Here is a 26,538-nt window from a genome sequence, read left to right as displayed (position 1 = left end):
TAAATTCTGGAGCCTAACGTCCTTCCGCAGACTTGCTTTCTGTTTGACACTGTGACTGTTTATGCGGAACTGAAAAAAAGAGATCCTAGGTCTCTTCATTTTAAATTTACGAAACTATTTAAGATGCATATATTTGCAGATGGAATGATACTCAAGCTAAAGACAAGCCTGTCGAGAAATCCCCTCCTGCTGATCATACGATGGGAGATGAATCTGGTTGGTATCTTCTCGCAAAATCTGGAGAGTCGCAGGAAGCAGAAACGTGGCTTTACCCAGAGATCCCACTCGGTAAATACGCAAATAAGATAGTACTATATGTATTTCAGATATGTTGGAAAATACGTCGTTGGTGTCCCTTGTTAAAGGATTGGTGGTTATGCTCAGGAAAAGTAGAAAGACCACGCTGGATTGTACAGTGTGTTAATTTAGAGCTTCAAGGGTAAATTAAAGGATTTTATACAGGCAGATGTAGACTCAGGAGTATATCTGATCACTATTTGTTTGGAGAAAATATTGTTACTTTGATAAAAGAAATAATGAAGTATGTGAAGCGAAAACGGTAAATTACTTAGCAAAGTGATGATAATTCATAAATGCCTTAGGCCATGTAAGGGATGAAATAATTTGTTGCTTTGATGATAAAATTATGTCTCTTAAGAGAAAATTATAACACTATAATAAAAGTATTATGATAGTTTCCGTAATGAGGAAATTACCTTCACCTATCCCTAGGAAAAAGAAAAAAGAACATGTTGAATATTAATTTTTCTAAAAATAAATCCATCAGGTGAATAGACTCAAAAGTATACAAAAACTTCTTGTCTTTGTTCTGGCCATTAAATTGTATACAGTCAAAAAAAAAAAAAAGATTAAAAAGTAATCGATAATTTAGTTGACCTCAGTAATTTTTATATCGAAATCAAATCTTAAAGTAAATTCTACAAATTTTCTAATATCCATCAGGTAATTAATCGATACAGCCATCCCCACATCCTTTTTGTGACAGGTCGAACTTCTGACAGCTGCAAACTCAAGTTCTGGTACTGGCTCGCTGGTGACAGTCCTGGATCTCTTCACTTGGTGAAAACAGATGAGAAAGGAGAAAGTCACGAAATATGGATGGCTGATGGAAACCAAGGAGAAGAATGGCAATCGGTAGAGACTCTCTCTCTCTCTCTCTCTCTCTCTCTCTCTCTCTCTCTCTCTCTCTCTCTCTCTCTCTTAAGTTTATCTTAGTTTAACCAGACCACTGAGCTGATTAACAGCTCTCAAAGGGCTGGCCCGAAGGATTAGATTTATTTTACATGGCTAAGAACCAATTGGTTACTTAGCAACGGGACCTACAGCATATTGTGGAATCCGAACCACATTATAGCGAGAAATGAATTTGTATCGTCAGAAATAAATTCCTCTTATTCTTCGTTGGCCGGTTGGAGATTCGAACTCGCGGCCAGCCAGCAGAGTGCTAGCTGAGAACAGAACCCACTCGTCCAACAAGGAACTTTCTCTCTCTCATCATATATATATATATATATATATATATATATATATATATATATATATATATATATATATATATATTTAATGATAAGCATACCATTGTAACTTTTATTTGTTTCTAGTTGAATGACATACTGTACATGTTCCACTCTCTCTTAATTCATGTCTGAGTGAGGAGGATGCAACTACTCAGTCAAAAAATCTCAATTTTTACACCATTTTTACATATAATCATTAACAGTTTTTCCATTTTTAATACTATCTTTCATATCCATTGTTTTCCAATATCCATTTTTCCATTTGTATTGTACCATTTTTCATGGCTGTTGTTCTATAGTTTTTAAACATTTTATTTAGCCTTTCCCTTTGAAAGAATATTTTGCAGTGTTAATGTAATCATGTAAATTTGTAAACATTAATTAATATATATATCTGGTTATAAAGTGGGAAACTCCTTAGTAATCCAGAAATACATATTAAATGTACAAGTAATTATTATAATTTAAATAGGATAGCCTGTCACAGAACATGCTTTTAGGCAATGCAGCATTTAGAATTTACTGATATCCATTTTATTGAGGCACTCCATGATTTTGTGGAAAAATTAAATAATTGCTTATAAAATTGTGGCCAAAAGGTCGGGTGCTCTGGCCATATGTTTATACAGCTCTTGTGGAGAGAGAGGAACATTGAGTAAAAGTTGACAGTAACTCAGAATAACCCAAGAAGTAGAGAGTAAAATTCATTCGGTAAATTATCCAGGTTCTGATTTTCCCACACTGATAACTGTCGTGTTTTCTATTTTGACGTGCAGCAATTTAAGATCCAAACTCTCATATTTAGAAGGGAGATATCCTTCCAGCAGGAGCAATTCAATTCAATTAATTTTTGTGAATACCTGCATATGTAATGTAACCTAACACGAACTCTGACCAGGCTTGTATATTGTCGATACTTTCTAGTTTACTTGAAAAGGTAATCTGTGAATATATGTTTGTGAAAGAAAGAGGGCAAATTCAAGACAGGTTTGTTAGGCCTTCCTCTTCATTTGCTAAATTCTGTATAATAATTCTCTTTCATCAGTTTTTTGCTGATGTGAGTAACCTCTCAATGCTGTGTAGTGACTGTAATACATGCTGTATGTAGAAACACATTTAACTGCGATAAGCTTTATGCAACTGGAAAATTCTTTTACTTTCATCTTAAAAAATTCATTTTGTGAACTAAAAATTGAGGATGAAGAAAAGACCATACACTATTTGCTGTTATGCTTATTAACTTTAACATTTCATACCTTGATTCCTCCTTGTGTAGGACGTGGCTTCCATAGGAAATATGTTAAACCAAAACTTGACAGTAAATGCAAGAAGGGGCGAGGCTTACAGTGGTGTTGGTGCCTTAGATGACTTCATGTTTTTAGACTGTGAAACCCTTTTTATCCTCCTGCTAGTGAGTACAGCATTAATAGTCTTAAAAGTTTGTCATTTTGTTCTTATTTCATAATGAAAACAGTGTGTATTGGTGTTTTTGTTCGTATTTCCTGATGGAAGCATTGTGTGTTTTGTAATAGTATAATGTGACTCATTTAGCATAAAAGTGCAGCATGTTTTATGACTTGCGTAGTAACTTTTTATCATAAAGGCTTTAACAAAATCTGACAATTAATTTATTCTTTCTTGGCACAAGACAAAACCTGCAAGGATTTTGAGCAGTTCCAGTGCAAAGATGGGATGTGTGCATTGCAGTCTGCCGTCTGTGATTATGCGTGGGATTGTCCAGATATCAGTGATGAGAACCCTGTTACATGCCTTAATTACAAATTCAGCTGTGATTTTGAGATTGGATTCTGTAATGACTGGCAGCAGGATACTGATGACACCACAAACTGGATTCGCTTGCAAGCTTCTGCTGAAGTGGAAGGGACTTCACCTGAGACTGATCATACTGAACTGACAGGAGACGGTTAGTAAAGGATAATCTTTAACAGAGAATGAGGAGGAAAAACAAAAACAAATTAGCTATGTTTAATTTCCACTGAACAGTGTTCACTGTTATTATTATTATTATTTGTCTCTTTATTGCCAGCTTGTGCCAAAGGTATTATATTTGTTATTTTATACCATAGCATATTTTTCAAGATCATGAGTCAATTTCAGTGTCGAGATTGAAGTTCGCTCTGATTAAGATTTGCGTTTTCTCTGATTTTTATGAACCATGGTAGGCAGGTACCTTTGGGAGTAGGTTGAATATATCCCTAATGATTTTTTACCTTTAACTATTTTCCAGTATCAAAGGTAAATGTAAAAGTCAACAATTTTTCTATAACAAAGGTGAATTTTAAGAGCAAGCTTGCTGATTATTTTTACTTAATAGTCTTAACCTAGACCTTTAAGGTTACAAGTGAGTTTGAAGGTCAAAATTTATTTTTGTCTGATTTTGATGAACTTTCAAGTTATGTACTAGTATGGTTGGTAATTATTTTCTCCCAGTTTCTTGTACATTGACTAAATTTCTAAGGTTAGAGGTAATTTTCAAAGTTAACATTTTCTTTGCTTTGATTTGGATGATGTCTGTGGTTTCTTTAAGAGGATGGTGGTAGTTCACCCTCTCATTTCCAGTTACCTTCTTTTACTTTTTTCTGATGAACACCATACAGGCAGTCCCCGGTTTACAACGGTTCCGGCTTACGACGTTCCGAGTTATGGCTTGAAATTATTTCTTTGGAGCTCCGACGGAAGAAATATGGCCCCAAAACGGCAGAATAATCATAATTTGAAGGTTTTTTGATGTGAAACTCAATAATAATGCAGTTTACATCGTTTTCAGTGCAAGGCATTAAAAGTATGTTTTCTTATTTTTGACGATTTTCGACGATTTTCCGGCTTACGACGATTTTCGGGTTACGACGCAAGAAGAGCGGAACCCCGTCGTAAACCGGGACCGCCTGTACTTGTATTCTTTGGAAGCTTGAATTTCAAGTTAACAGCCCCTATGGCTTGTTCCATATGAATAGGTAGCCCCTGTGGGCTTGTTCCATACGAATAGGGTTCATCCTATGAATAATAATAATAATAATAATTATTATGTATATTCTGTGGCTACTGCCTCAAAAAAGTCTTTGTTCTTAAGGTCACCTGCATTACCTGTTGCTATATTTTAACGGGCCAAATATTTATCATAATCAGTGACTTCAAAAAAAGCTTTTTATAAGCCATGTACTGCAGTAATTAGATTTAAGTGCAATTGCATTTATGTAGTGTTAACCTTATTACCTGAATTTGATAAAGATTTCTGTCTAGGTGGCAAAATCCATTTACCATTTTGTCTTCAGTTGAACTTCCACAATTATATCCATGTAAAGATTAGAGCATATATGTTTATGTTAAGGAAAACAAGAAAATAGATAAGGTAAGAGTATGAGTATTAGGAAAGTATATTGTTTGTGCATTCACACATGTGATGCATTCTTTCCTGGGAATATCTGGGAGATTTTTTAATTCGTTGTATTTCTTGGGGGTGTAGTAAGCAGTGGAATATATTTTTTCCATTTATAGTAATTTTCATTATTGGTTAACATTCATTTTCTCATTATTTAATGTATTTTCCAGGTCATTACATTCTCCTAAATACTGCTCCAGTAGTAGAATATATTACTGCAGTTGGTAGAATTTCTTCACCTGTTCTTCTGGATAGTAGCATGGAGTGTGCCTTAAGGCTGTGGTATCAGTTTACTGGAGAGGAATCTGGAACTCTGAAGATATATGCGTAGGTTTTAACTTTGTCGCAGTTGCACTGTGAATTTCATTTGTTATGGTTTGGAAATTGAATGCAGTTCTCTTGCTGGCATGCTGACTAAAGTAGTTGGAAATTAAAATAGTTTCATATTACAGCTCCCTCTGATATTTGCTGGTTTCAAGTGATTAAAGTAAATATGAACCTAACCATTGCTCACTGCATTATATTTTATAGTTACTGACAGATGGGTTTCTTTTACAGACGTGTATCTTATTATGAGGATGGTTTGATAGAGGTGATTAAACGCACTTTACCAAAGAATGTTTGGATCAAAGAGACTGTTACTTTTAGCCCATATGTTGGAGGAAAGAATTACCGGGTAAGCAATTCAGTGATCCCAGTCACCTTTTCATCTTGAGCAAAGTAACTTAGATAATATTATGCTGGAACAGGTATGTTAGCAGAAGAATTAGACTAGATAAAAATAGAGATATTTTATAGTTATTTGATATTGAAATCTCAACATTTTAAGTTAGCTGTTATTTCATGTGGTAACTCTTGGTGGGAATAATAAGGAATTAAGATTACAGTACTGGTTGTAATATTAGGAAAGAAGAAATTATAGTTTATATGAAAAATATGCTTTTACAACTTGATAACCCATGTGATGCCATGTCGTTGAGTTTTGTTGAGTTCAGAAAACACTTATTATCAAAATTACCAGAGATGAGAAGTTGGGTGTGCTATATTTTTTTCAACAAGAATGGTAGATGTACTCAGAATATAAAATCTTGATGATTGTGGATTTTTATTAAAAACCATTTAGCACTACACTTTAGTACAATATTTTTATTGCTACTTTATGTGCTTTTAGGTTTTTGTGTTGGTATTCAGTACTTATATGTTAGCTCCAAAGCAATTTTTGCTTGTAAGAATTTTCTTTATATGATTTTCCTAACTAGAAATAAAAGCAAAGTTTAAATTGAACATTATTTAATCTAAAATGTTGAACTAATGGATGTTACTGGACTAGAATTTTGTTTAGTCCTTTGAGCTAATTGCCTTCTACCAGGAAATGTCACTTCCTCTTTTCTTTACAGGTAGTAATTGAAGGCACAAATGACAAATTTGGTAAAGGTAACTTAGTCATAGATGATTTGTCAATGACGCCTAGTTGTGAAGTATCAGATGACCAAACTTTGCCAGGTCAGGACACAATTTCAACACCTGTGCCAGTCTGTCCTCCCGGCCAGTTGACATGTAACAGCGGTGAATGTTACTATCCAAGTGACAGATGTAATTTCAAAAATGATTGTTCTGATGGCACTGATGAACAGGGTTGTGGTAAGCACGTTTTTTTTATTGTGTGAAGTATGTAATATATTTTGTTATGGTAGCTGACATAAATATGATGTGTAATACTGCCTTCCAAAACCAAAACTTGCACCTTTAATTTTAAGAACCATAATTTATTTGTTCTTGTGTAATACATAATGACAGTATTCAGTGGTGTAATTGCCTTCCATAGACAGGCTAATTAAGACTTAAGTGTTCTTTGCCTACCATAGACAAAGTGAGTTAAAAAGTTTTTGAAAGGGATATACCTTTGTTAACAGTTAGATACAAGTTGGAATTAATAGGGGTATCCCCAAACCATTAATGGGGGATAGGCAAAATCTTATCAGAAATGGTGAACCTTGAACTGTCTCTTTTGTTATATGTAGAGGCTGATTTCCATTTGTGTGTCTTTACCTTTAGCAAGTGTACCATCCACACTGACTTGTAAGTAGAAGGGGAATCCTGTCTAGAGTACTTGGCTGTCACTACAGAGAATTTGTGATAAATAAAAAATTTCCCTTTTCACCTCATATTAATTATTATTCAGAAGTATTATACTTTATCACTGTCATTTCTGTACTCAATAGGGCAGTCAGTATGATTTTTTTAATGTTAAATAAGGAGTAAATATCAAAGCAAAAAATATAAGTTAAAGTAGTAAGACAAACATATTGAAGAGACCAGAGGTAACAGGTGAAAAGTAAAAAGGTAGAAAGCAGTGCAGCTTAACCATTATTACTGCCTACTTGGCAGTTTGATGTACACTGTAGGTAGTACCCATTGCAGAGTCTCTCTCTCCTCATTCCTGTACCAAGTTACTGAAGATCATTGTCCCTGAAGTTCCTGTTAAACCCCATTGCCCATCAGTGAAGCTTGGCTTCTGAAGCAATTTTTGCAGTAAAGTATAAGTTTTGTAGAAATTTAAGGGCCTTTCAGTCTAAAGAAACCTTGCTGTTACATATTGAAAATCTGATTCACCAGGCACCAAGGGCAACTGCTACAATGAGTCTGACAAATGAAAGGTTGTAAAGACAGGAACAGGTATAGCATTTAGGGGAAAGAAAAATGATGATAATATTAGCAATTTCTTAAAAAGACAGAGGACAGTGGTGTTGGTGAAAACAGGTGGAGTAGATGAAAAGTTAATGCATGTAAGGCAGTTTAATGTGTTAAGTATTAAGTTAAGTATATCTTAGTTTAACCAGACCACTGAGCTGATTAACAGCTCTCCTAGGGCTGGCCCAAATTAGATTTATTTTTATTGGCTAAGAACCAATGGTTAGAGCAACGGGACCTACAGCTTATTGTGGAATCGAACCACATTATAGCGAGAAATTAATTTCTATCACCAGAAACAAATTCATTTCTTCACTGGCCGGTCGGAGATTAGAACTCGCGACCAACAGAGTGGTAGCTGAATGTGTTAACACCATGAGTAGTAATGCTCCATAAAACCATTAGAAAATGAGAATACCATAAGAGAGAGTCATTTGTAGTACAGTAATGACCGTGGTCATGAAGATAGAAGGAAAAGTGGATATTTGCATCAAAATGAGAACAGGTTGAGAATATGAGGCACCCAGACATAAGTAGGCAAAAATTCCAGTAAGCAAAGGTGTTGCTGCTCATACCAGTTTTCCCATGTTTCCTTTCCTAGTCCTGCAAATGCGCAAGGGGAGGAGAGAATAATGCCACATCAGTGAAGTTTAATCATACTTCCAGAGCAGTATGCTTACACCACCCTTTGGCTGATTAGTATCAGTTATATAAGATATCATGTACATAATACTACAGTATAGATTTTGCTTAGTTTTTTGTGAAACTCTCAAAATACTTGTGTTTTGTGCAATTTGAGAGTCTGATTCTTAGTTTGCATGCCATATTTTTGCATTATCTATTGAAGACTGTCTTAGTACCTCTAGGTTGTATTAAGGACATAAAAAATGGGATTTGGACATTTTTATATTTAATTTTCAGCTAAAAATTGTGACTTTGAGACTGAGGGAGACTTGTGTGGATGGTATGAAAATTCTGGTAGCTCTGTACACTGGGCTGTAAGGGATTTCCTGCTGAGGAACCAGGTCCAGCAGCAGATCATAAAGGAGATAGTTCCACACATGCTCTTTCAATCTCATTGCAAACTGTAAGTAAAAGTATTTCTAGGAAGTTTGTGTGAACCCTCTTGAGAATTCATAGGTGTCCAAAAATTTTCCTTGGTAAAACACACAGTTCTAGCTTATGGCTAGAAATAGAAAACTTAGTATAAATTTTATAGTTATTGCTTCTTCAATTGTTATGTTTATCATCAGATTAAAATCTTAACCTCTTTTTATGTTTAGATATAAAAGCTCTGTTATCAAACCCTTAACAGGGAGGAAAAGGTCGAGAAGCAGTTTTACAGTCTGATACATATTCTGGTGTGAGTAAGAACTGTGTATTGGAAGCCTGGTATTACGTGGCAAGTGATGCTAATGACAGCTCTCTCTCTCTCTACATTCAAGATGAACAGGTAATGTTAGCAGAGCATTCATGATTTTACTTAGATTAAAAAACAAGATTGTATCAAACAGTTTGATTAAACCATTATTGTTTAGTATCATTCCTTATCTCTATAATCTTCTCAAACAACCATTTATATAACGTGAAATAAATTTCCTTTGTTGTAAGTAGTACAGATTGAATTTTTATCCATATTTTTCACACCATAGGACAAAAGTTCCCACATTTTTTATTGCAACCCAAAATTCTCTGAATGTGACATGGTAAACCATATCCTCATAAACACTTCATAAATTCTTGTTCATAAATTACCATTATTATACAAAATATGTCTTTAGTGCATGAAAATTATGCCCTGACAGTACTACCATTTTACTACCTATATTTCTGATGCTCATTAGTTGGATTTTCTATTTCATTCACCCAATTGTTTTCAATGTCAAGTTGCTAAAAACTTGCAAGTACTGTATATTTTGCTGTTTCCTTCTCTTCCCCACAAAAGTCACAATTCATAACTTAATTTTTCCTCTTATAATTGCATTGTAATTCAAGCATATTGAATCAATGCCTCATCATTTTACTGCTTCCTCTGTACCAGATTCATCTACAGTTACTTTCCCTACATCAGTGAGCCTCAGCCTAGCCATTGCGTTCTTTTTACCTCTGTATTCTTTTCAGTTCCATCAACAATCCTGTACTTTATTTCATTTTAAGCATTTGTTTTGTATAGTGTTTTACTCCTGTGGTAATTTTATCTTTAATATTCTTATCTATCATACTTTCTCCCCGTCAGTTTGTATAAGCTTTGCTTATTTGGTCTCCTACTTTTACTAGCCTTTCTTATTTGCTCATAAGATTTTTTTGGAACAGCATTTTTTTATGTTCTATTGTGTTTTATAAAGGCCATATACAGTACTGTACACTGCTTGTTTCAGCTGTTAGCTTCAGTATAGCATGGTTGATGGTTGTTCAGGCATATCTTTCCCTTTGTACTGTACTGTACCCCATTGAATTCCTTCATTTTGCTTTTTTTTTTTTTATTCTTCCCCAGGTTTCTACACTGACAAGGACAGTAGGGATTGCCACAATTTCATGCATTTCAATTATTATACATAAGGCCATATCTTCTACTTTACCCACATTTCATTTTGTAATTTTTTAATACTTGGTTGAAGGTTACGTACCTTTCTCAGTATACTCTTCCCCCAGGTCTTAGTTCGTATTCTGTTACTACAGTACTTGTATTTCACCATTTCTTTCAGTTGTTTTCCCTCTTCTCTTATTCCTTATAGTTAGTACAGTACTTCTGGGTTCTCTGGGTTTGTGGTGAAGATAAATATTTTCAAGATTTCCAAGCTAATGCAGTTGCTTATTGTCACTTTAGCTACCTTCTGCTGCCAGGGGACATTGTCATGTACACATTCTTGTATCAGTGCTTCTGTTTCCAAGTACTGTAATGAGTGTTAGGGTTCTTTAACCTGTTAGATTTTACCTTGTCAGGGACTGTTGAATGCAGTTTTGGTCCAAATATTGAACCTTTCTTGACTTTTGCTTGTACTTCTATGTCTTCTGTTTACCCCACTGGAGTAATTTACCTTTGCTGTTTTCTTATGATCATTGTTTGAAACCGAGACATTCCTTGCCTTCAAGTAATTGTTATTGCTTTTATTCTTATTCTTTACTGCACTTTGTTTATGAGTAACTTCAACAGTTCAATTAATTAAAAGGAAAATATTTATACAGTAATTATTGTGTTATACAATTTTCAGTATTTACTTTTAAAATGATGTTTTTGAATATTTTTTGTATTTGGTATCTACAAAATTTCTAGTTATGTTTTGTCAGTACAAGAGTAGAATTTGCTTTCAAGCTTTTTTGATTCTTACAAAATATTTAGTTAGAACAGTGTAGCATAATGTTCTTAAAATGCTATTAAATGTCAGTGAAACGAGTATTGCATCAGAACAATACTCATAACAAATTTCTTTTTATCATTTCTTTCAAATGCTTCCTCTTATGATGATAATGGCATGATAGAGTTTTGTTAGATAAATTAGTAAATGGTAAAGGTTAACTATGAGTAAAGACCCTTGAGTTAGGAACCACTGCCATGAGGGATTAAAACCAGCAACTATAATCACTGCTTCCTTGCACCCCAACACATCGGTCACATGTTTTGTATTCATTTTTGCATGTTAGTAACATTTGAATTTGGAATCCTTCATGCCTGGCATGATTTAATCTATTGTTTTTGTATGTTTAGTTTGTAAACTAAGAATTCCTTTTGGGAATTCCACCAACTTTATTCAGCAGTTTGATGCTAAAGATTTAGCTGTTTATGGGAAGATTTACCATTTTAGAATTCTGTCGAAGTTTAATATCCTTATGTCATTTTAGAATATGCCAAAAAACCATATACAATACTTCTGCTTAAATAAAATTGTTCTTTCTCTTGAAAACAAGGTTTCTAGACATATATTTGAAGCTGGTGTGAAATCACAGTGGGACTTGATGAGTGTCAGCATATCCTCTGAAATGAATTTCCTTTTGTACTTCCAAGCTACAATGGGAGGAAACAAAGTGAGTACAGTACCCAGTCATATTTGGTATAACACTTGCTTAGTTAGGTAGTTATCTAACTGGTCATTTTAGAATACATTTACTTTGTACATCTGTAGTTAATACAAGAACATCCAACCAGCAGGGCTGTTAGAAGCCAGTGCAGGCCTGAGGGCAATAAGCATCAAGAGCCTACATTGCATTATAAGCATGTTTGTAAGACAAATTAAAAAGAAATTAAAAACTGTCAATGTTGTGTGAATTTTACAGAAACAAAACACAATGCCATTAATACTTTATCTCCAAAATGAAGAGCATATACAAGACTGTTTGTTTTGTTAGTTATTCATCGGACCCATAAGTACTGCATTTGATGAATAACTTAAATACCCCAATCCCTGAGTACAGAAAATGTAGATCAACACTTACAATTAAACATATTTTTAATGATTGTACAACTTTCAACCAACAATGTACATCAGGTATTTGAAACAAATCTTTGCAAGAAAATTTGTTTAGAATATTCAACATTTTCAGTTTATCCAGTCATTAACTTTTTAAGGAATTGTAGTATATTAAATAAGATACAATATACGTAGTTCATCAAGAGCAGAGCCTTTTTGCCACCCCAGTGAGAGTTAACAATGCACTGGCTAAATTACCTATCTGTACTGTAATAATAATAATAATAGTAATAATAATAATATCAACTCATGAAATATTCAGTAAATCAAGAGTCGGTGTTGTTCAGAATTTGTACACTATCTTCTGAAAGTTACAGTTGTTGGAAGAAAGAGTAAGCTGAAACGTTCTGACTTTGATCTATCCATAAACACAATAGCCACTGTTTTACATTACTGATTTTTATGATCATTAGTTATTTTATTTAGGTACTAGTATTCACAATGTTTAAAGAAGGCAGGTGTCTTGCAAGCCATTAATACAGTATTGAATGCAACAATAATGATAATGCCAATACAAAAAATGCCACGTGCATCACTTGTGAATCTGTATTTACATTTATCTTTTGCTGTTGTGCTGAGTGATTAGTGTCTATTGTACTTGTACTTTGGTATCTCTTCATTAATGTAAAAAAATTTTCATTAGAATCTTTTTGTGTATTGTCTCAGCAGGTCTAGCAAAATGATTATTTATTTGATGTGGCATACAAAAATTTATGAAACCCTTACATGGTGTAAATATAAATGGTGTAAACCCTTACATTGTGTAAATATGTAATGCACTGTATTTCTGATAAACACTAATATTAATCACATTTTAATTTACATTAACTTTAACAAAACTTGAAATAAAATAACAATACACAATACAAGGAAGGAAGAGAGTAAAGAGACAGACAGGCATTCATATACTAATTGCTTTTGGAAGGTACAGTGTACAAATCAGTTTGATGATTGACACTACTGTACAGTACTAATGGTAGCATGTTGTAAAGTGTTACCTTTATTAAAACTTATAGTGAAATAACAATGCAGAACAAGAGAGGAAGGAATGAATGGGATAGATTTTCACATGATTGCTACATGGGCTTCAGGGTATTGCGTGGGCTGTATTACTGGGTCTTCATTATTTAGCGGATTCTATTACTACTTATTCGTAGTAGTTAAAGTTGAGGTGCTACTGTTTTAAGATGTTTCCTAAAATAGAGAGTGAAAATTTGATTAACATGTGATGAATCTTTTCCCTCTTTTTTTAATTTTTTCTTTTACCATTGATTACCACTGCAGTGCTTAAGTTAACTTATTTTAATCTGAAGTGGTATGCTTAGGAATGCATTTTAATGTAAAGAAATATGAGTAAAACCAAAGATATCTATAATTGCAATTTCCCACACAACTTGAACTTAATTTATCAAAATTTAATTTAATGCCCACAAATTAACTGTTTGGTTCAAATAACTGGTCTGGATTCAAAGATTCAGATTTTTAAAATTTCATAAGAGGGCTAGTAAGAAAGATTTGTTTTGTGGCTAGTGGCAAAATTTAGAAAAAATAGGAAAAAGTTGTTGCAATGATATAGCCAATTGTGAAAAGAGAACAGGAAACACATAAAAAGCATAAGACAAAGTAAAGCAACTAGGAACATGGATAACCCTGCAGAGATTCTTAGTGCTGATGAAAGTTGTCACACAGGGGACAATATAGGTGCTATGCTCCAATGGGATGTTACTGCACTGATTATAGCATTTATTTCATTGCCCTAATGATATGTAAACAGGCTTGACACAAGAGTTACTAACTTTTTATGGGAGGCCTTAACTTTTTTTTTTATTCTAGGCCTATACTGCTTTGGATGACATAAATTTCAAGAATTGTTCAACTGAGACTAAGAAATGTACTAGCACTGAGTTTCAGTGTATCGATGAAGAAAACTGTGTACCTTACTATGTAGTCTGTGATGGAAAGTATGATTGCCATGATAAAACGGATGAAGAATCTTGCAACTTGAAGAGAAACCAGGTATGCTTTTTCTGTTTGCAGAAATTAATAATTGATAAGTTTTTGCTTTAGTATATAGTAGTATTATAAGCTTTTATGTGCAGTATTGTCAGAAAGAGTATATTACATTTTCCTGACATTCAATTCTCAGATGTTATTCAGATTGCTTTATAGAATTTATAATGTTAAGATTGATAGGGATAAAGGTCTGATATTACAATATTGTACACCTGTTTGAACAAGAGTACTGTATGTTGTTGAAGTACAAGAGCAGGTTAAATTAACTATAGACTTTTTGCAAATTTAACTGAGCTCTGCTTAGAGATCATTACTTCTTTGTCAGCTAAATGAGTATGAATATATTTTTAGTGAAACCATTCTTATGGCAGCAGCTCAGGTAAGTTGATTACTGTAATACAGTAAAAGTATTTGTAGAATTACTGCCATGGTAGTCTTATTAAAAGTATAAATTGTTCACTTGTTAGGGAGACTGTGATTTTGACCATGGAGACTGGTTGTTGTTGTGTGAGTGGGAACAGTCTGAAGACGACGACATTAATTGGAACCGAGCAAATCGGACAAATGCTACAATAGTTGGACCTTCAGAAGATCATACATTTGGAGATGGAGGTTTGCAGTTATCTTTTTAGTGATTTGAACTAGTAAATTTATTAACAAAAGGAGCCCAAAAGGTTCTTTCTTCATGTTTTTCTTGATTTCACTGGTTAAATATATGAAATAAAAATGAACAAACATGACATTTCTCTTTATGTATTACCAAAATTTGGGAACAGTTTAAAGATTAATATTTTAATTTTCCAGGATATTATATCTACGTAGGTGATTCAGCAGAGCCAGGTGTTATAGCAGCAATTGGTCCTGTTTTTATGTATCCACCATCAAATTTGATATGTTACATCAGATTTTGGTATTACCTCAGTGACACATCCGAAGGTGATTTCAACTTGGGAGCTCTTCGAGTTTTCCTGCAAGGTATTTAATTTTTTATGATTTTGCCATGCACATTTAGGATACATAAAGGCATTGTCTATCATATGTCATTTAATGTCACGTACAACACTCATTTTATGTACTGTACAGAAATAGAAGTGCTCATGGGAAAAGATGAAAGGAAAGATTGTAGACCCTGAGCTTTTGTCTTTATTTCAAGACCTGATCACAGTAACTGGGCCAACAATCCCTGCGAACACTTCTTACATTTATATGCCACGGAACCATTGTGGTGTTGAATGAATGTACAGAAATGCTAATTTCCTGTGAGACTTCTTGTATATGTTAAAAATTTTATTCTTCAAGATATCCTTGGTCTGTCTTTTCAGAAAAGATAATTTTCCTTCTAACCATGAGGCCTCATAAAAACAGACAGTAGCATTGATTGCCTCATTCATCATTCAGCTGCAAATTGAAAGATGAAAATCATTCAGAGAAAACTTCAACATGCAAAGCCACTTTGCACATTACAAAAAACTTATCAGCAGCACATCTCTGATTTACATTGAGTCCATCATTCACCTCCATATTGCTTGCAAGTTTTCTTAATGCCTGTTCTAATGCTGACAGTCCCATTACAGTATTTCAAATTTAATATTCTGTCACTAATTTTTTTTTATTTTTCATTTGTAGTTTTATGAATCAGTAAACTTAATGTATGGTTGAACAGTTTTACTGAGTATATGGGAATCTGTCTGTATATGTTGACATTACTTTATGAGTGGGTGGTTTTAAACAAATGATGTAAACCATTTCCCTTGATGATGGTATCTGCATTAATAACAATTGGAATTGTATTGCCAATTAATCATCATCAATCCTTGGTCTCCAGACCCTTCCATTTCAATATGTTTTAGAATTTGAACCCCCAGAATGAACAGATTTTCTCACTTTGTCCATTATCTTATGTTAAAACAGTGTACTGTAGATTTATATGTGGAAATTAATACCTATAGAAAAATATTACAATGTATCTAAAGTGACTGCAATAAGTCAGCCATGCAAAGTTCTCTTGTTGAGTCCTTTAGACACCACAGATGTTGACTACAGTTCTCCTGTGCTAGGCTGATCATGAAGTGTTGAGATAAGGGAGGAAGTTCCTTCTCTGCCATACCTTTAAGTTGAGGCTTTTAACTAATGGGCTTGTCCCAAAAACTCTTTATGTTCATGAGTTGCCACACTGTAAACTGAAGTAGGAAAAACAAATGATATGCCATCAGTGTTGAACACACTGTGGCAAGTTATGGGGAAGGTAAAGGCAGCACCATTAAGTGACTTGGTCAGTAACAGAGGAAGTGAGATGGTGCTTTGTATCTCCCCAGAAAAATGTGCCAGACAAAGTAGAGCCTATCCCAAAGTGAAAGCTTATTGCAAGTGAAGTGCTGGGTAATTGAAGGCATGAATTAAATTTTGACATTTCTGAGCACTGCATTAATCAAATAATGTAAGGAAGAAAGGCAGGAGTGTCATTACCCCTTTTGCAAAAACAAAGATACCCAAAAAGGCAGTCCCCGGTTTACAACGGGTCCGGCTTACGACATTCCGAGGTTACAGCAATTTTCAAATATATTCAACAGAAATTATTTCCCAGTTTACAACGCATGTTCTGGGGTTACATACAACGAGTTGTATTGTACACCGATCCAACAGAAGGAATATGACTCCAAAATGGCAGAATAATCAAAATTTGGAGGTTTTTTGATGAATAACTCAATAAAAATTGCAGTTTACATCATTTTCAATACATCCAAAGCATTAAAAGTAGGTTTTCTTAGGATTTTTTACGATTTTCGACAATTTTTTGGTTTATGACGATTTTCAGTTTACGATGTGGCGTAGGAACGGAACCTCCGTCATAAACCGGGGACTGCCTGTACTAGGAAAAAACAGAAAAATATTTTAAGACATGTTATTTCAATAGCTTTCTCTTATTTTTCAGGAAAATTCAACATCTACAGTTTACATCTGTAGAGATGATTATTAAGCTGACATATGTTAAACTTTTGCTTAACTACTGTCTCTTAGTCCTCATTTACTCTGTTACTTTCAACAGCCACTGCAATTTATTTCTGTTATCACACTCGGCCTTGTTTCATCTACAAGAATTAACCATTAAAATTTTCACCACAACATCTATTTTTTGTTCCTTTGCTGACATTTACCATTTTTCTCATATGGATGTTAGACAGCCACAGAGATGTAACAGCTTTTAACAGAACAGAGTACCTGAAATATTACAGATTTTTCAGGTTTACCGGACAAATTTGTCTAATGCTTCAAATATTTTACCAAGTCAGACCTCTTCTTTTTCAATGTTTTTAAGACATCTAATTTGTTCACCAATATTGTCTGCATGGTGCCTTATCTTAATACAATAGAATTTTGATGCATATGAAGCAGATATGACATGATTTTATTTCTGTATTTGGGGAACGAATAACAGATACTGTATATCAATACTGTATATCAATAATGTGCAACTCATTGCTGATTTCAAAGATCACCAAATTTTACATGTAGAAAAATGCTGTAATCTACTAAAGTACAGTTTCAGTTCTGCAAGATTAATACTTTAATCAGCACTATTGTTTAGTATATTCAGTATATGGTATATAATCTTCAGATGAAAGTGGAGTCAGATCACTGGTGTCATCTCATACGGCAAGGCGACCTCCTGAATGGCAAGAGGACATATTGCCGTTGTCATCAGATAAAAATTTTACGGTTGTATTTGAAGCAGAGACTGGTGACCCTGAACATACATACATTGCTCTTGATGATGTCTCCTTTACCCGGGTGAGTGATAAAAGGTACAAATTCTCATAACACTTTTATGTAGCAAAGTATGCCCCGAAATTTTCCTATTAACTGTAAATACAGTTAAAAATTTCTCTTTTTCCACATGAGAATGAGGACACCTATATTAGTAAAGAATACATACAATGCCTCTTGTATATATAACTACCTGTATGGTATAAGTTAGAGTGTACATAGCAGTACAGTACCTGTGATTGTAGTTAGAAGTATCTTGTTATTTTTTTGTCAGGAATGTGTAACAGGAGTTCCTCCACCAAACTCAACCTGCTTACCTCAAGAGTTTGAATGTGGAGATAGCCAGTGTATTCCTCAAAGGCTCCACTGCAATTTCTTCAATGACTGTAAGGATGGAAGCGATGAAATAGACTGTCGTAAGTTCCTTCTTCATTCTTATCACCTCCTACAGTGTGCCATGTATAATGCATTGTAGTTGGTACTAAATAGTTCTTTGCAGCATTGTTGTGGTCCCCAGCTGCATTTTTTTTGTCTCACTTTTCTTGTTTCCTTTGGTCTCTTTCCATTTTTCTGGGCTTAAACTAAATTTTAACCGTAATGATTTATCATTCAAGTGACTTGTAATATACTAAGGCAGCATTACATTGGATGCTCCATCAGGGTTTAGTGCTGTTAGTGCCATATTGTAAAACATCACACTATGCTTGTTGTAAGTGTCAACATGAGTACTGTATAGGACAATGTAAACAAACAGCACAGACAATTCAGTTTGAGAAATGAGATGGGGTCTGCTGATATTTGATTTAAGATAGAATAGTTTGTGTTTTCTTGAAGAGAGCAGTGATTAATTGCATGATTTTACATGATTTTATCAGGCAACTTAGATTTTTAGCTGGAAAATGAAGCTCAGACTAGCCTAGGCTAAATGTCTAAATGTGTTCCCACTAACTACTCTGTTTGTGAGAGATTTCATTTAGATGGCTTTTAAGTATAATTTGCCTCTCATAAAAATTACTGAATCATCCTGAGTAAAATTCTTACATCTAAAGCAAAAACAAATAAAGTTGCCCTTTAGAGGTTGATTGTAGGGTCCGAAAATGACTTGCTAGAGCAACACATTGTGCTAAATACTGTTGAAGTGTGATGTGCTTTAAGCATAAATACTCAGTAGGCTGCTAAAATAGTTAATGACGCCATAAAAGATGGATGTGACTTGAAAAGGCCTAAAGCCTGTGCAAACAAGTCATTGTTGTCGCTAGTGCTGTCAGTCACCTTTGCTCTGTGCTTTATTTTCTACAATAGTTTTAATATGACTGAAGGATAGAAAATTATGTAGAACAAAATTCTACAAGCATTTGTTTTCCTCTTGTCTTCTGGCTTTTCTTTTTCCTTGCCTGCCAGCTTTTCATGGCCCTCCAGTATCCTCAGCCAAAGGCATTGAGAGAGTGCTTTCTTCTACCACCATTCAAAAAGAAATTCTTGTGGATGAATGATTTTAAAGGCATACCTAGCAAGTTGTCCCAGAATAAATAATGCAGTCTTGTGTCTAAATGAGGAATTCATAGTTTCACAAGACCCAAAACTATTTCAAAACTTTAATTAGATTTTTTTAGGCTCCCCAGTGACAAAGTACTTTGTCATTTGGAATTTAAGATCCCCTATTAAGATGACTGCCAACTTATGTAATTCTGGTACACTTGCATATTTTAATAAATTGTACCAGTTCTTTGGTAGTCCTTTACAACTTTTTCTCAGGCACAGGCCCTTGTGAAAGATGTTTCCCAAGACTTCCATATGTAATATGCATTTACAAGTTCTTATCCACACACCACTCCCTACTAGGGACTGACAATGCCACTAGAGCTGGCCTTTTAGTCACAAGTCTGACTTCTAAAATATTCAGGGCTCTCAACAACCATGCCTTTTGATGAACCAGTGTGATATATCTCCCATTTCTTGAGTTGGGAAGGATGACCATATAAAACAGGTTACAGTCTAACAGCTCCGCTTGTATAGCATCCTTCTGTATACAATGAATACTATAATTTTGTCCAAGTGGAATTGGTCTGGGTGAGAAATTTTACATGCTTGAAATTATGAGACTCCCAAACACACCTGTCTTTTCATCCTCCTAGGCAAAATACATCTGTTTTCTATCACCTTTCCATAACTCCCACATCATCTTTGCCATTGTTTTTAAGTCATATCAATTTTTATTGATATGCAATTAAAATTCCTTCTTTTCTGTCAAGATTTATTTCCTAGTACCAGTGCTTTCCCACTAGAAGCTGGGTGAAATATAGAGGATTTCTCAACACAGACACTTTGTAGCAGTTTGTGGGATATACACATGCAAAGTACCTGGCTGGGATCCTTTCCCCAATTTTTATAGCTGTCATAATTTCAGCTATTGAGGAATGCTTTTCATATTTTATGATTTGGACTACTGCATACGTTATTCCTATTCTCCAGACTTTGCACTAATAGGGCTCTGACATAGGCGGGCACTTTTTAGAATGTAAATGAGGCTGCCTCATAAAATAACCTAGGATGAACTGCTGTCAGGCATAAGAAATAGATGTCATGTCTCAATCAGTACTTGATCTGGACAAAATATTTGACTGTCTCAGAGTTAGAAGGTAGTCATGACAAAAATAGTTCCTGCTGGAACTCGGGTATGCATTAAGGTACTTGTAGTGAAGAATTTGAATTGCTTGTCACAAATATGTTTAATTTGAAAATTGGCTATTTCAGACATTTTTTTTATTTTTAATTAGTTTGAAAAGAAATAATTTATTTTACTTATGAAATCTCAGTTTACCCAAAGGAATTATGAAATCTCAGCCATTTTTACCCAAAGGAATTAAAAGTAATTCAAGATTAGATTTGGTTAGGATGTAAACAAAATTCTCATAATAGCATTCCTCTAACAGTAATCAAAATATGCAGTTTAGTCAGGATGTTGTTATATCAGTTGAGTGTTCTGGTTCTGCAAAATTGTGCGGCCTGAATATTTGTGAGGCAAGAAATAAAAAAAAAAAAAGTTTCATGGTCAGAAGTAAAAAGATATTTTATCACAAAGATAAAAGACATTACAGTAAACCCCCCATATTCGTGTTCTCACGATTTGCGGACTCACGCATTCGCAGATTTCTCTTTGGAACTTATCTACCCATTATTCATGGAAAATTCACCCATTAGCAGTATTTTTCACTGAGAAATATTCACTAATTACTGTATTTTCATATTTTCATGACTAAATGCACTTTGTGATAAAACTATTAAAATACTCAGGTATAAGCATTTTTAGATGGTTTTTCTTGTTTTTAAACTATCAAAATAGGCAGTTCTAAGTGTTTTTAGAGGGGTTTTAAGTATTCACGGATTTTAGCTATTCGCAGATTTTAGCTATTCGCAGGGGGGTGCGGTATGCATCCCCCGTGAATACAGGGGTTTACTGTATTGTTATTATTTAAAATCATCCCTATAGACCTTGTCAAGGATCATCTGTATGGTCTCGATGACAAACACATTGGTGAAGAAACTCTCTACATCCAATGACGCGATGTTACCTTGGGATGGCACGGTGCATAGCCTGTTGAGAAAATCTACAGATGACACTATGATGATGCAATGCAAAGTTTATTCGGGATGTAAGGTGTTAAAATTTTGTTTAATGTTTTAGGCAGTTGGTGAGTTGGCGTTGGGCACTGGCTAATTATGGGGCGTAAATGGTTGTTCACTTTGAGAGTTTTTATGCTGCTGTAAATGTTGCCAACATCATAGTCGCCCATAATCTTGGGAAGGTGCACAGCATCTACTGCAGCGTTAATTCTTTAAATAATGTGTTTTGCTATTATTATTCACAAAATAAACCCTATTTATTCAGATAGACCAAGCCTACCCGGGGCCTTTGACTTGAAATTCAAGCTTACAAGGAATAGGGTGTTCATTTGAAAGAAATTACAGAAGACAGTAGGAAATACAGAAAAAGAGATCAATTATTAGAAAAAAACATAATAGTAATCAACAAGGTTTTATAAATAAAGATTCATCTTTGCCATGGCAGTTAACCAATGCATCTTAGTGTATATCAGACATTAGAATGTTTTTTTCTTACTTTCTGGGCAGAGAAAATAATTCAAGGTATTTGGGTTCAACATATCACTATTTCCAACATAACATAATATCAAGGTATTTTTTTCAAACAGCTGATCCACCTCCTACTTGTAAAGAGACAGAATTTAATTGTGGAGACACTGATAAGACCTGTTTACCTGCTGCCCTACTGTGTGATGGCGTCGATGACTGCCCAGGCAGCTCTGATGAAAAAAACTGTCCAGGTGTGTGAAACTAGGTTTTTCTTGAACTGGTATCATTTTTGTTTTGTGATAGCTATCATTTAGTTCAGATGTATATCTATACAAATGCCATATGCAAGATTAGACTTGTTTAGGTGAATGCTCTGATATAAATTTTAAGGTAATATTTTGATTTTGCTAACCAGCTTATGACTATGTTCTTAGTTATTTTCTTTGCAAGTTATCAAAGTACTTCAATCACTACGTTCTAGCATCAGCCAAGTCATTCTTCAATAAGAGAACATTATGTAGTAGTAGACATGCATATTCTTTAAAATAAACTGTTGTATGACCATGGATTTAACATTAATAATTCCATGGAAATAACTATGTACAACCAAATCTCTTATTATGAAAGTACTAGTGATTGGTGATTTTGTTGTTTAGATTATTTTATAACTTCAGAAAAACATTACTTACCATGAATATGTATTTTATTTCAGATGGAACACCTTGTAATCCTGGATCTATTTATTGTGGTGATCCAGATTTAAATCCACCTTGCCTGGTAGCTAAATACATGTGTGATAAGAATGTGAGTTGCAGGTCCTACCAAGCAGATGAATCTTTGTGTGGTGTGTGTCCAGAAAACTTGTGCCTTAATAAAGCAGAATGTGTTGTTGAAGAAAATAATGCACCCTCATGTCGGTGAGTAATACATGTTCAGAATTATTATACCTTCATTACTATTCAGGCATACTGTATTCTTTGCAAGAGTTGTTTAGGAAAAATTGAAGGTGTAAGTTGCGAAAACCTGGAAACTATATTTATTGATAGTTTATATTAATGGTACTGTAGTAATTTTTAAAAATAAATTTCAGCTTTCTTATTACTGTAATGGAAAATTAGGATCAGTCATATAATATAAGATGGACTCTCATCAGCTTAGTAAATACTATTCATTACATGGCTTTGCCTCAATAAAATACAGGTTTTGAAGTCATTAAGATAAATTCTGGCATTAAATGCACCTAAATGTGGAATACTGTAGTAAGCTGTGTCCTAGATGATTTTGCTAGTGCTTAAAGATCCCGTCACTTTGGCCGTGTGTGATGACTGCTGCTGTAGCTGTTCTTGCAACTCCTGCCTCTGTCCCTTTGGGATGTCTGCTTTTATGATACTGGTTGAAATATAATTGGTACTGTATGTCCAATCTGCCTTATTACCTTTAAGTAAAAGAAAGAAAAAATATGTAAAGGGAAGTGTTTAGTTATACAGTACATACTTGTCTGTCACCTTCAGTTTCATAGCTTTTTAACTATTTCGATGCAGATGTGTTGATGACTACAAAGGAAACCGATGTGAAATAGAGCCTGATGGTGGTCTGAGTGCTGGCGAGATTACTGGAATAGTTGTTGGATGTCTTGCTTTTGTTGTCCTTGTAGCTGTTATAAGTTATTATTACATACAGAAGACAAGGTAACTGTTTCTTTTGGTTTACTGTAAAATTTTATAAACATGATATCATTTGTTGGAAATAAAGTACCCAAATTAATATATTGTACTTCACAAATTGGATTTTAGTTTTTTGTGATTGCATAAACAAAAGTTTCTTCCATCCTATTTTGATAAAAAAAATATCTAAACATATAAATTTATTTTGAGGCAATGAATGATAAAGCTTTAATAGTTTGATATATACTCTGAGCTATATTAATACATCAGTAATTTTGTAAAACAAATATTTACTATCCGTATTTTTGTTAGTTTAACCAAATATTTGTTTCCTCACAAACCTATTACTTTACAGTTGCCTTTAGTGTTACCACACCCCTTCCAGACACTCCACAGAAAAATCCTTCCAGTTCCTAGTTGAAAATGTGTCCAGGTTCCTCATAGCCCCTGTTGACAAACCTTGTCATTTATGGTGTCTAGTCTTGTACACAGCCTGCAATCTTCTCTCTCCAAAAAATTCCTTTCTGCAATACTTTTCATCTAAATAAATCATATTTCAATCATGGTTTTCAGTTGCATAGAGTATATAAGCTCATTCTTTAATGGTAAAGGTGTTTAATAAATGTAATAAACTTTTTTGCTACATACCGTTGCAGCAAGGTCTGGGATAGTTGCATATCAATAAGCACCCTGCCCTCTTCTGTTCCCAGCTATTGTAATTTTTAAATTCTTTTCAGAACAGCTGTTCTGTTCATTGTTCTCTTGATTTTCTCAGTTGGTATAGGCATTCCTCTGACTGTTCGGTAGCTGCAACCTTTTTTTCTTATATTTTTCAGTGTACAGTAATACAAACACTGTACTGTTCATATACATTTTAATTTCAGTTACTTTTCTGTGTACTAGAATGTTGCAGCCCTCTGCATTAGTATCTTCCTGCTCAGCTTTGATACCATCTATTCTATATGTTTGCCATGGTCCCCATCTAATCATTTTAAGGTGGGAAAACTAAGTAACCTTTTTTTTTTCATGCATAAACAGCTAGAACAGAGCCTGCAGTAACTTACCAAAAATTATGGCTTCCTATCTAACCTAGAGAATCATTGACCTCCTTGTCAGCAATCTCTTGATGACTGGGTATCTTTTCTGCCCACCCAGCTCAAGAACCTTACTATAAGTTGTTCCTATGTCTTGGGTCTGATGTATTTCCCTTCAGTGCCTCATGCTTCATTTGGAAGTGCTTCAGACTTCTGCTATTGAAGAGTGTACAGCAGACCCAAGCCTCAACCAGAAGAGTTAGTATGTCAGGATACCACAGCATGGGTCCAACCAGAAGCTAGACCTGGAATGACAAACACTTGGTTGATCTCTCAGTAATTAAAACTAACAGGGAGGAAAGGCAAAGATACCAGGCTGTCCTAGGGGCTACTGGAAAGCATTTTCCAAGGCAGTCTGGGGCAATTGGAACAGGAGAGCAGAGTACTGGAAGATTTCTATATAATTATGTGACAAACATGTTCATTTATGAAATTTAGGCTGCCAAGTCAAACTGGGGCACTTTCAGCCATTCAGCACTTGAGACAGTGTGAAGAGGGAATTGGAGTGGCTGAACAGCAAGGTAAAGAGAACTAGAAAATAAAAAGAGATGAAGTACAAGGACCTAGCCATATGTCCCTGGCTGATTGCTCAACAGCATGGCAAACCCACTTGTGCATCTGCATTGCCAGTTGTTGTTGCTCATGGACACTGGAATGACCATCATACAATCTCAGAATGTTGCCACCAGCCAAGCTGCAAACATTCGCAAGTTGTTGATATGCAGATGAAGTGTTCTCTGTACATACCCAAAACTTAGATCTCCCAGATGCCTGCCACATCCATTCTTGATGTGTCTGAGAACAAAACCATCTCTTAAAGGTGAGGAGTTAATAGGAACTCCCACTAGGTGGTTCCCATCACCTAGCCACCAAGGAAGGTCTTCACTCACTTTTGGCTCAAGGGCACAAGGTGAGAGGAAGGGTTGCTTTATGACTTCTTGATGAAGAATTCTGGAATGCAGTGTTGCCCTAAACAACCTTTACTAAATAATAATACTGTCAGCCAAAAGTTGTCAGGTAAAGAGCATAGGCATAGAGACAAGTCTCCTCAAGATAAAGCTTGTGCATAGGTTGCACTTAGGTTTTTCCTCCCAACACCAACAACCTTTGGAACTTCACCTTAACGTCTTGCCTTCCAACATGAGCAGCCTCCGGAACTTTGCCTGTCATCAGTGTTGACAAGTTAGCAAACATGTTCAAATAAAAGCTTGAACTGTGATGCTATCTGGAACAAGGCCTTAACTCCTGACACCAAAACCAGCCTTATAACATGAAAAATAATTCCACAACAAGCCGTAAAAGGAAAACATTGATGTATCCAGGATTTTCAATGGTTTCATTACCTCGATGTCACTATTTTCTCTGTTGAGTGCTCTTTTTACCACTACAGTGGAAACTAATAGTGAGTTTAGCAACAATTGTTTTCAAAATTGAAGGGTTCTCTTTCAATAACTGGTTAAAAATTGAAATATCAAAAGTAAATTTTTTCTCCTCCAGATTTGTCGTAGGTTGCTCAGTCAATGGTGTTTACTTTTAATTTACAGGACATCAAATTCACCTGGATATATCCTAAGTCAACTGAAGTAGGTGCATTTCAACAGCTGCTCAAGGAAGTAAGCTAGCCTCCAAGATGGTCACCCTTATGACTATTGTTGAAGCATACTTTGCATTTCGTAGACATATGTAATCCAACTTTCACTGCTACAGCTCCTTTCATTTGTATTTCTGTGAACCATAGTATTTTCTGATAGGAGAATAATATTTTATTATTATTAATAAATATTTTGTTATTGTTAATAAAAAGTTTTTAATTCA

The 26,538-nt window shown here is 34.6% G+C and overlaps 2 protein-coding genes across 2 annotated transcripts in view; both read left to right on the top strand.

The window, feature by feature from the left end:
• The window catches only part of LOC136847359 (MAM and LDL-receptor class A domain-containing protein 1-like), a 10,047-nt gene extending 4,798 nt beyond the window's left edge, over window positions 1-5,249 (top strand). The window contains exons 4-8 of the mRNA XM_067118962.1: window positions 140-288; window positions 1,007-1,155; window positions 2,815-2,949; window positions 3,187-3,462; window positions 5,109-5,249. Coding sequence (XP_066975063.1) covers window positions 140-288; window positions 1,007-1,155; window positions 2,815-2,949; window positions 3,187-3,453 — 700 coding nt within the window. The 3' untranslated portion in view covers window positions 3,454-3,462; window positions 5,109-5,249. The remainder of the gene's footprint in view (window positions 1-139; window positions 289-1,006; window positions 1,156-2,814; window positions 2,950-3,186; window positions 3,463-5,108) is intronic.
• On the top strand, window positions 5,198-26,538 carry LOC136846939 (MAM and LDL-receptor class A domain-containing protein 1-like). The gene is made up of 15 exons (XM_067118194.1): window positions 5,198-5,265; window positions 5,497-5,614; window positions 6,336-6,579; window positions 8,551-8,627; window positions 8,945-9,082; window positions 11,536-11,652; window positions 13,929-14,111; window positions 14,576-14,720; window positions 14,913-15,083; window positions 17,725-17,897; window positions 18,148-18,289; window positions 22,085-22,216; window positions 22,678-22,882; window positions 23,507-23,653; window positions 26,268-26,538. Exons 1-15 carry the CDS (start codon window positions 5,198-5,200, stop codon window positions 26,308-26,310), a joined length of 2,103 nt encoding a protein of 700 aa, XP_066974295.1. The 3' UTR covers window positions 26,311-26,538.

Source organism: Macrobrachium rosenbergii, chromosome 16 (assembly GCF_040412425.1).
Source record: "Macrobrachium rosenbergii isolate ZJJX-2024 chromosome 16, ASM4041242v1, whole genome shotgun sequence".
Classification (NCBI taxonomy): domain Eukaryota; kingdom Metazoa; phylum Arthropoda; class Malacostraca; order Decapoda; family Palaemonidae; genus Macrobrachium; species Macrobrachium rosenbergii.
This window is presented reverse-complemented; position numbering and strand designations above follow the sequence as displayed.

Bases quoted from the DNA above. Each gene is read 5' to 3' on its own strand.
- LOC136846939 (XM_067118194.1), top strand. From the start codon at position 5,198: ATGGAGTGTGCCTTAAGGCTGTGGTATCAGTTTACTGGAGAGGAATCT. The intron at 5,615-6,335 runs GTAAGCAATTCA...TTTTCTTTACAG, and splicing joins TTGGAGGAAAGAATTACCGG to GTAGTAATTGAAGGCACAAA. The intron at 6,580-8,550 runs GTAAGCACGTTT...TTTAATTTTCAG, and splicing joins CACTGATGAACAGGGTTGTG to CTAAAAATTGTGACTTTGAG.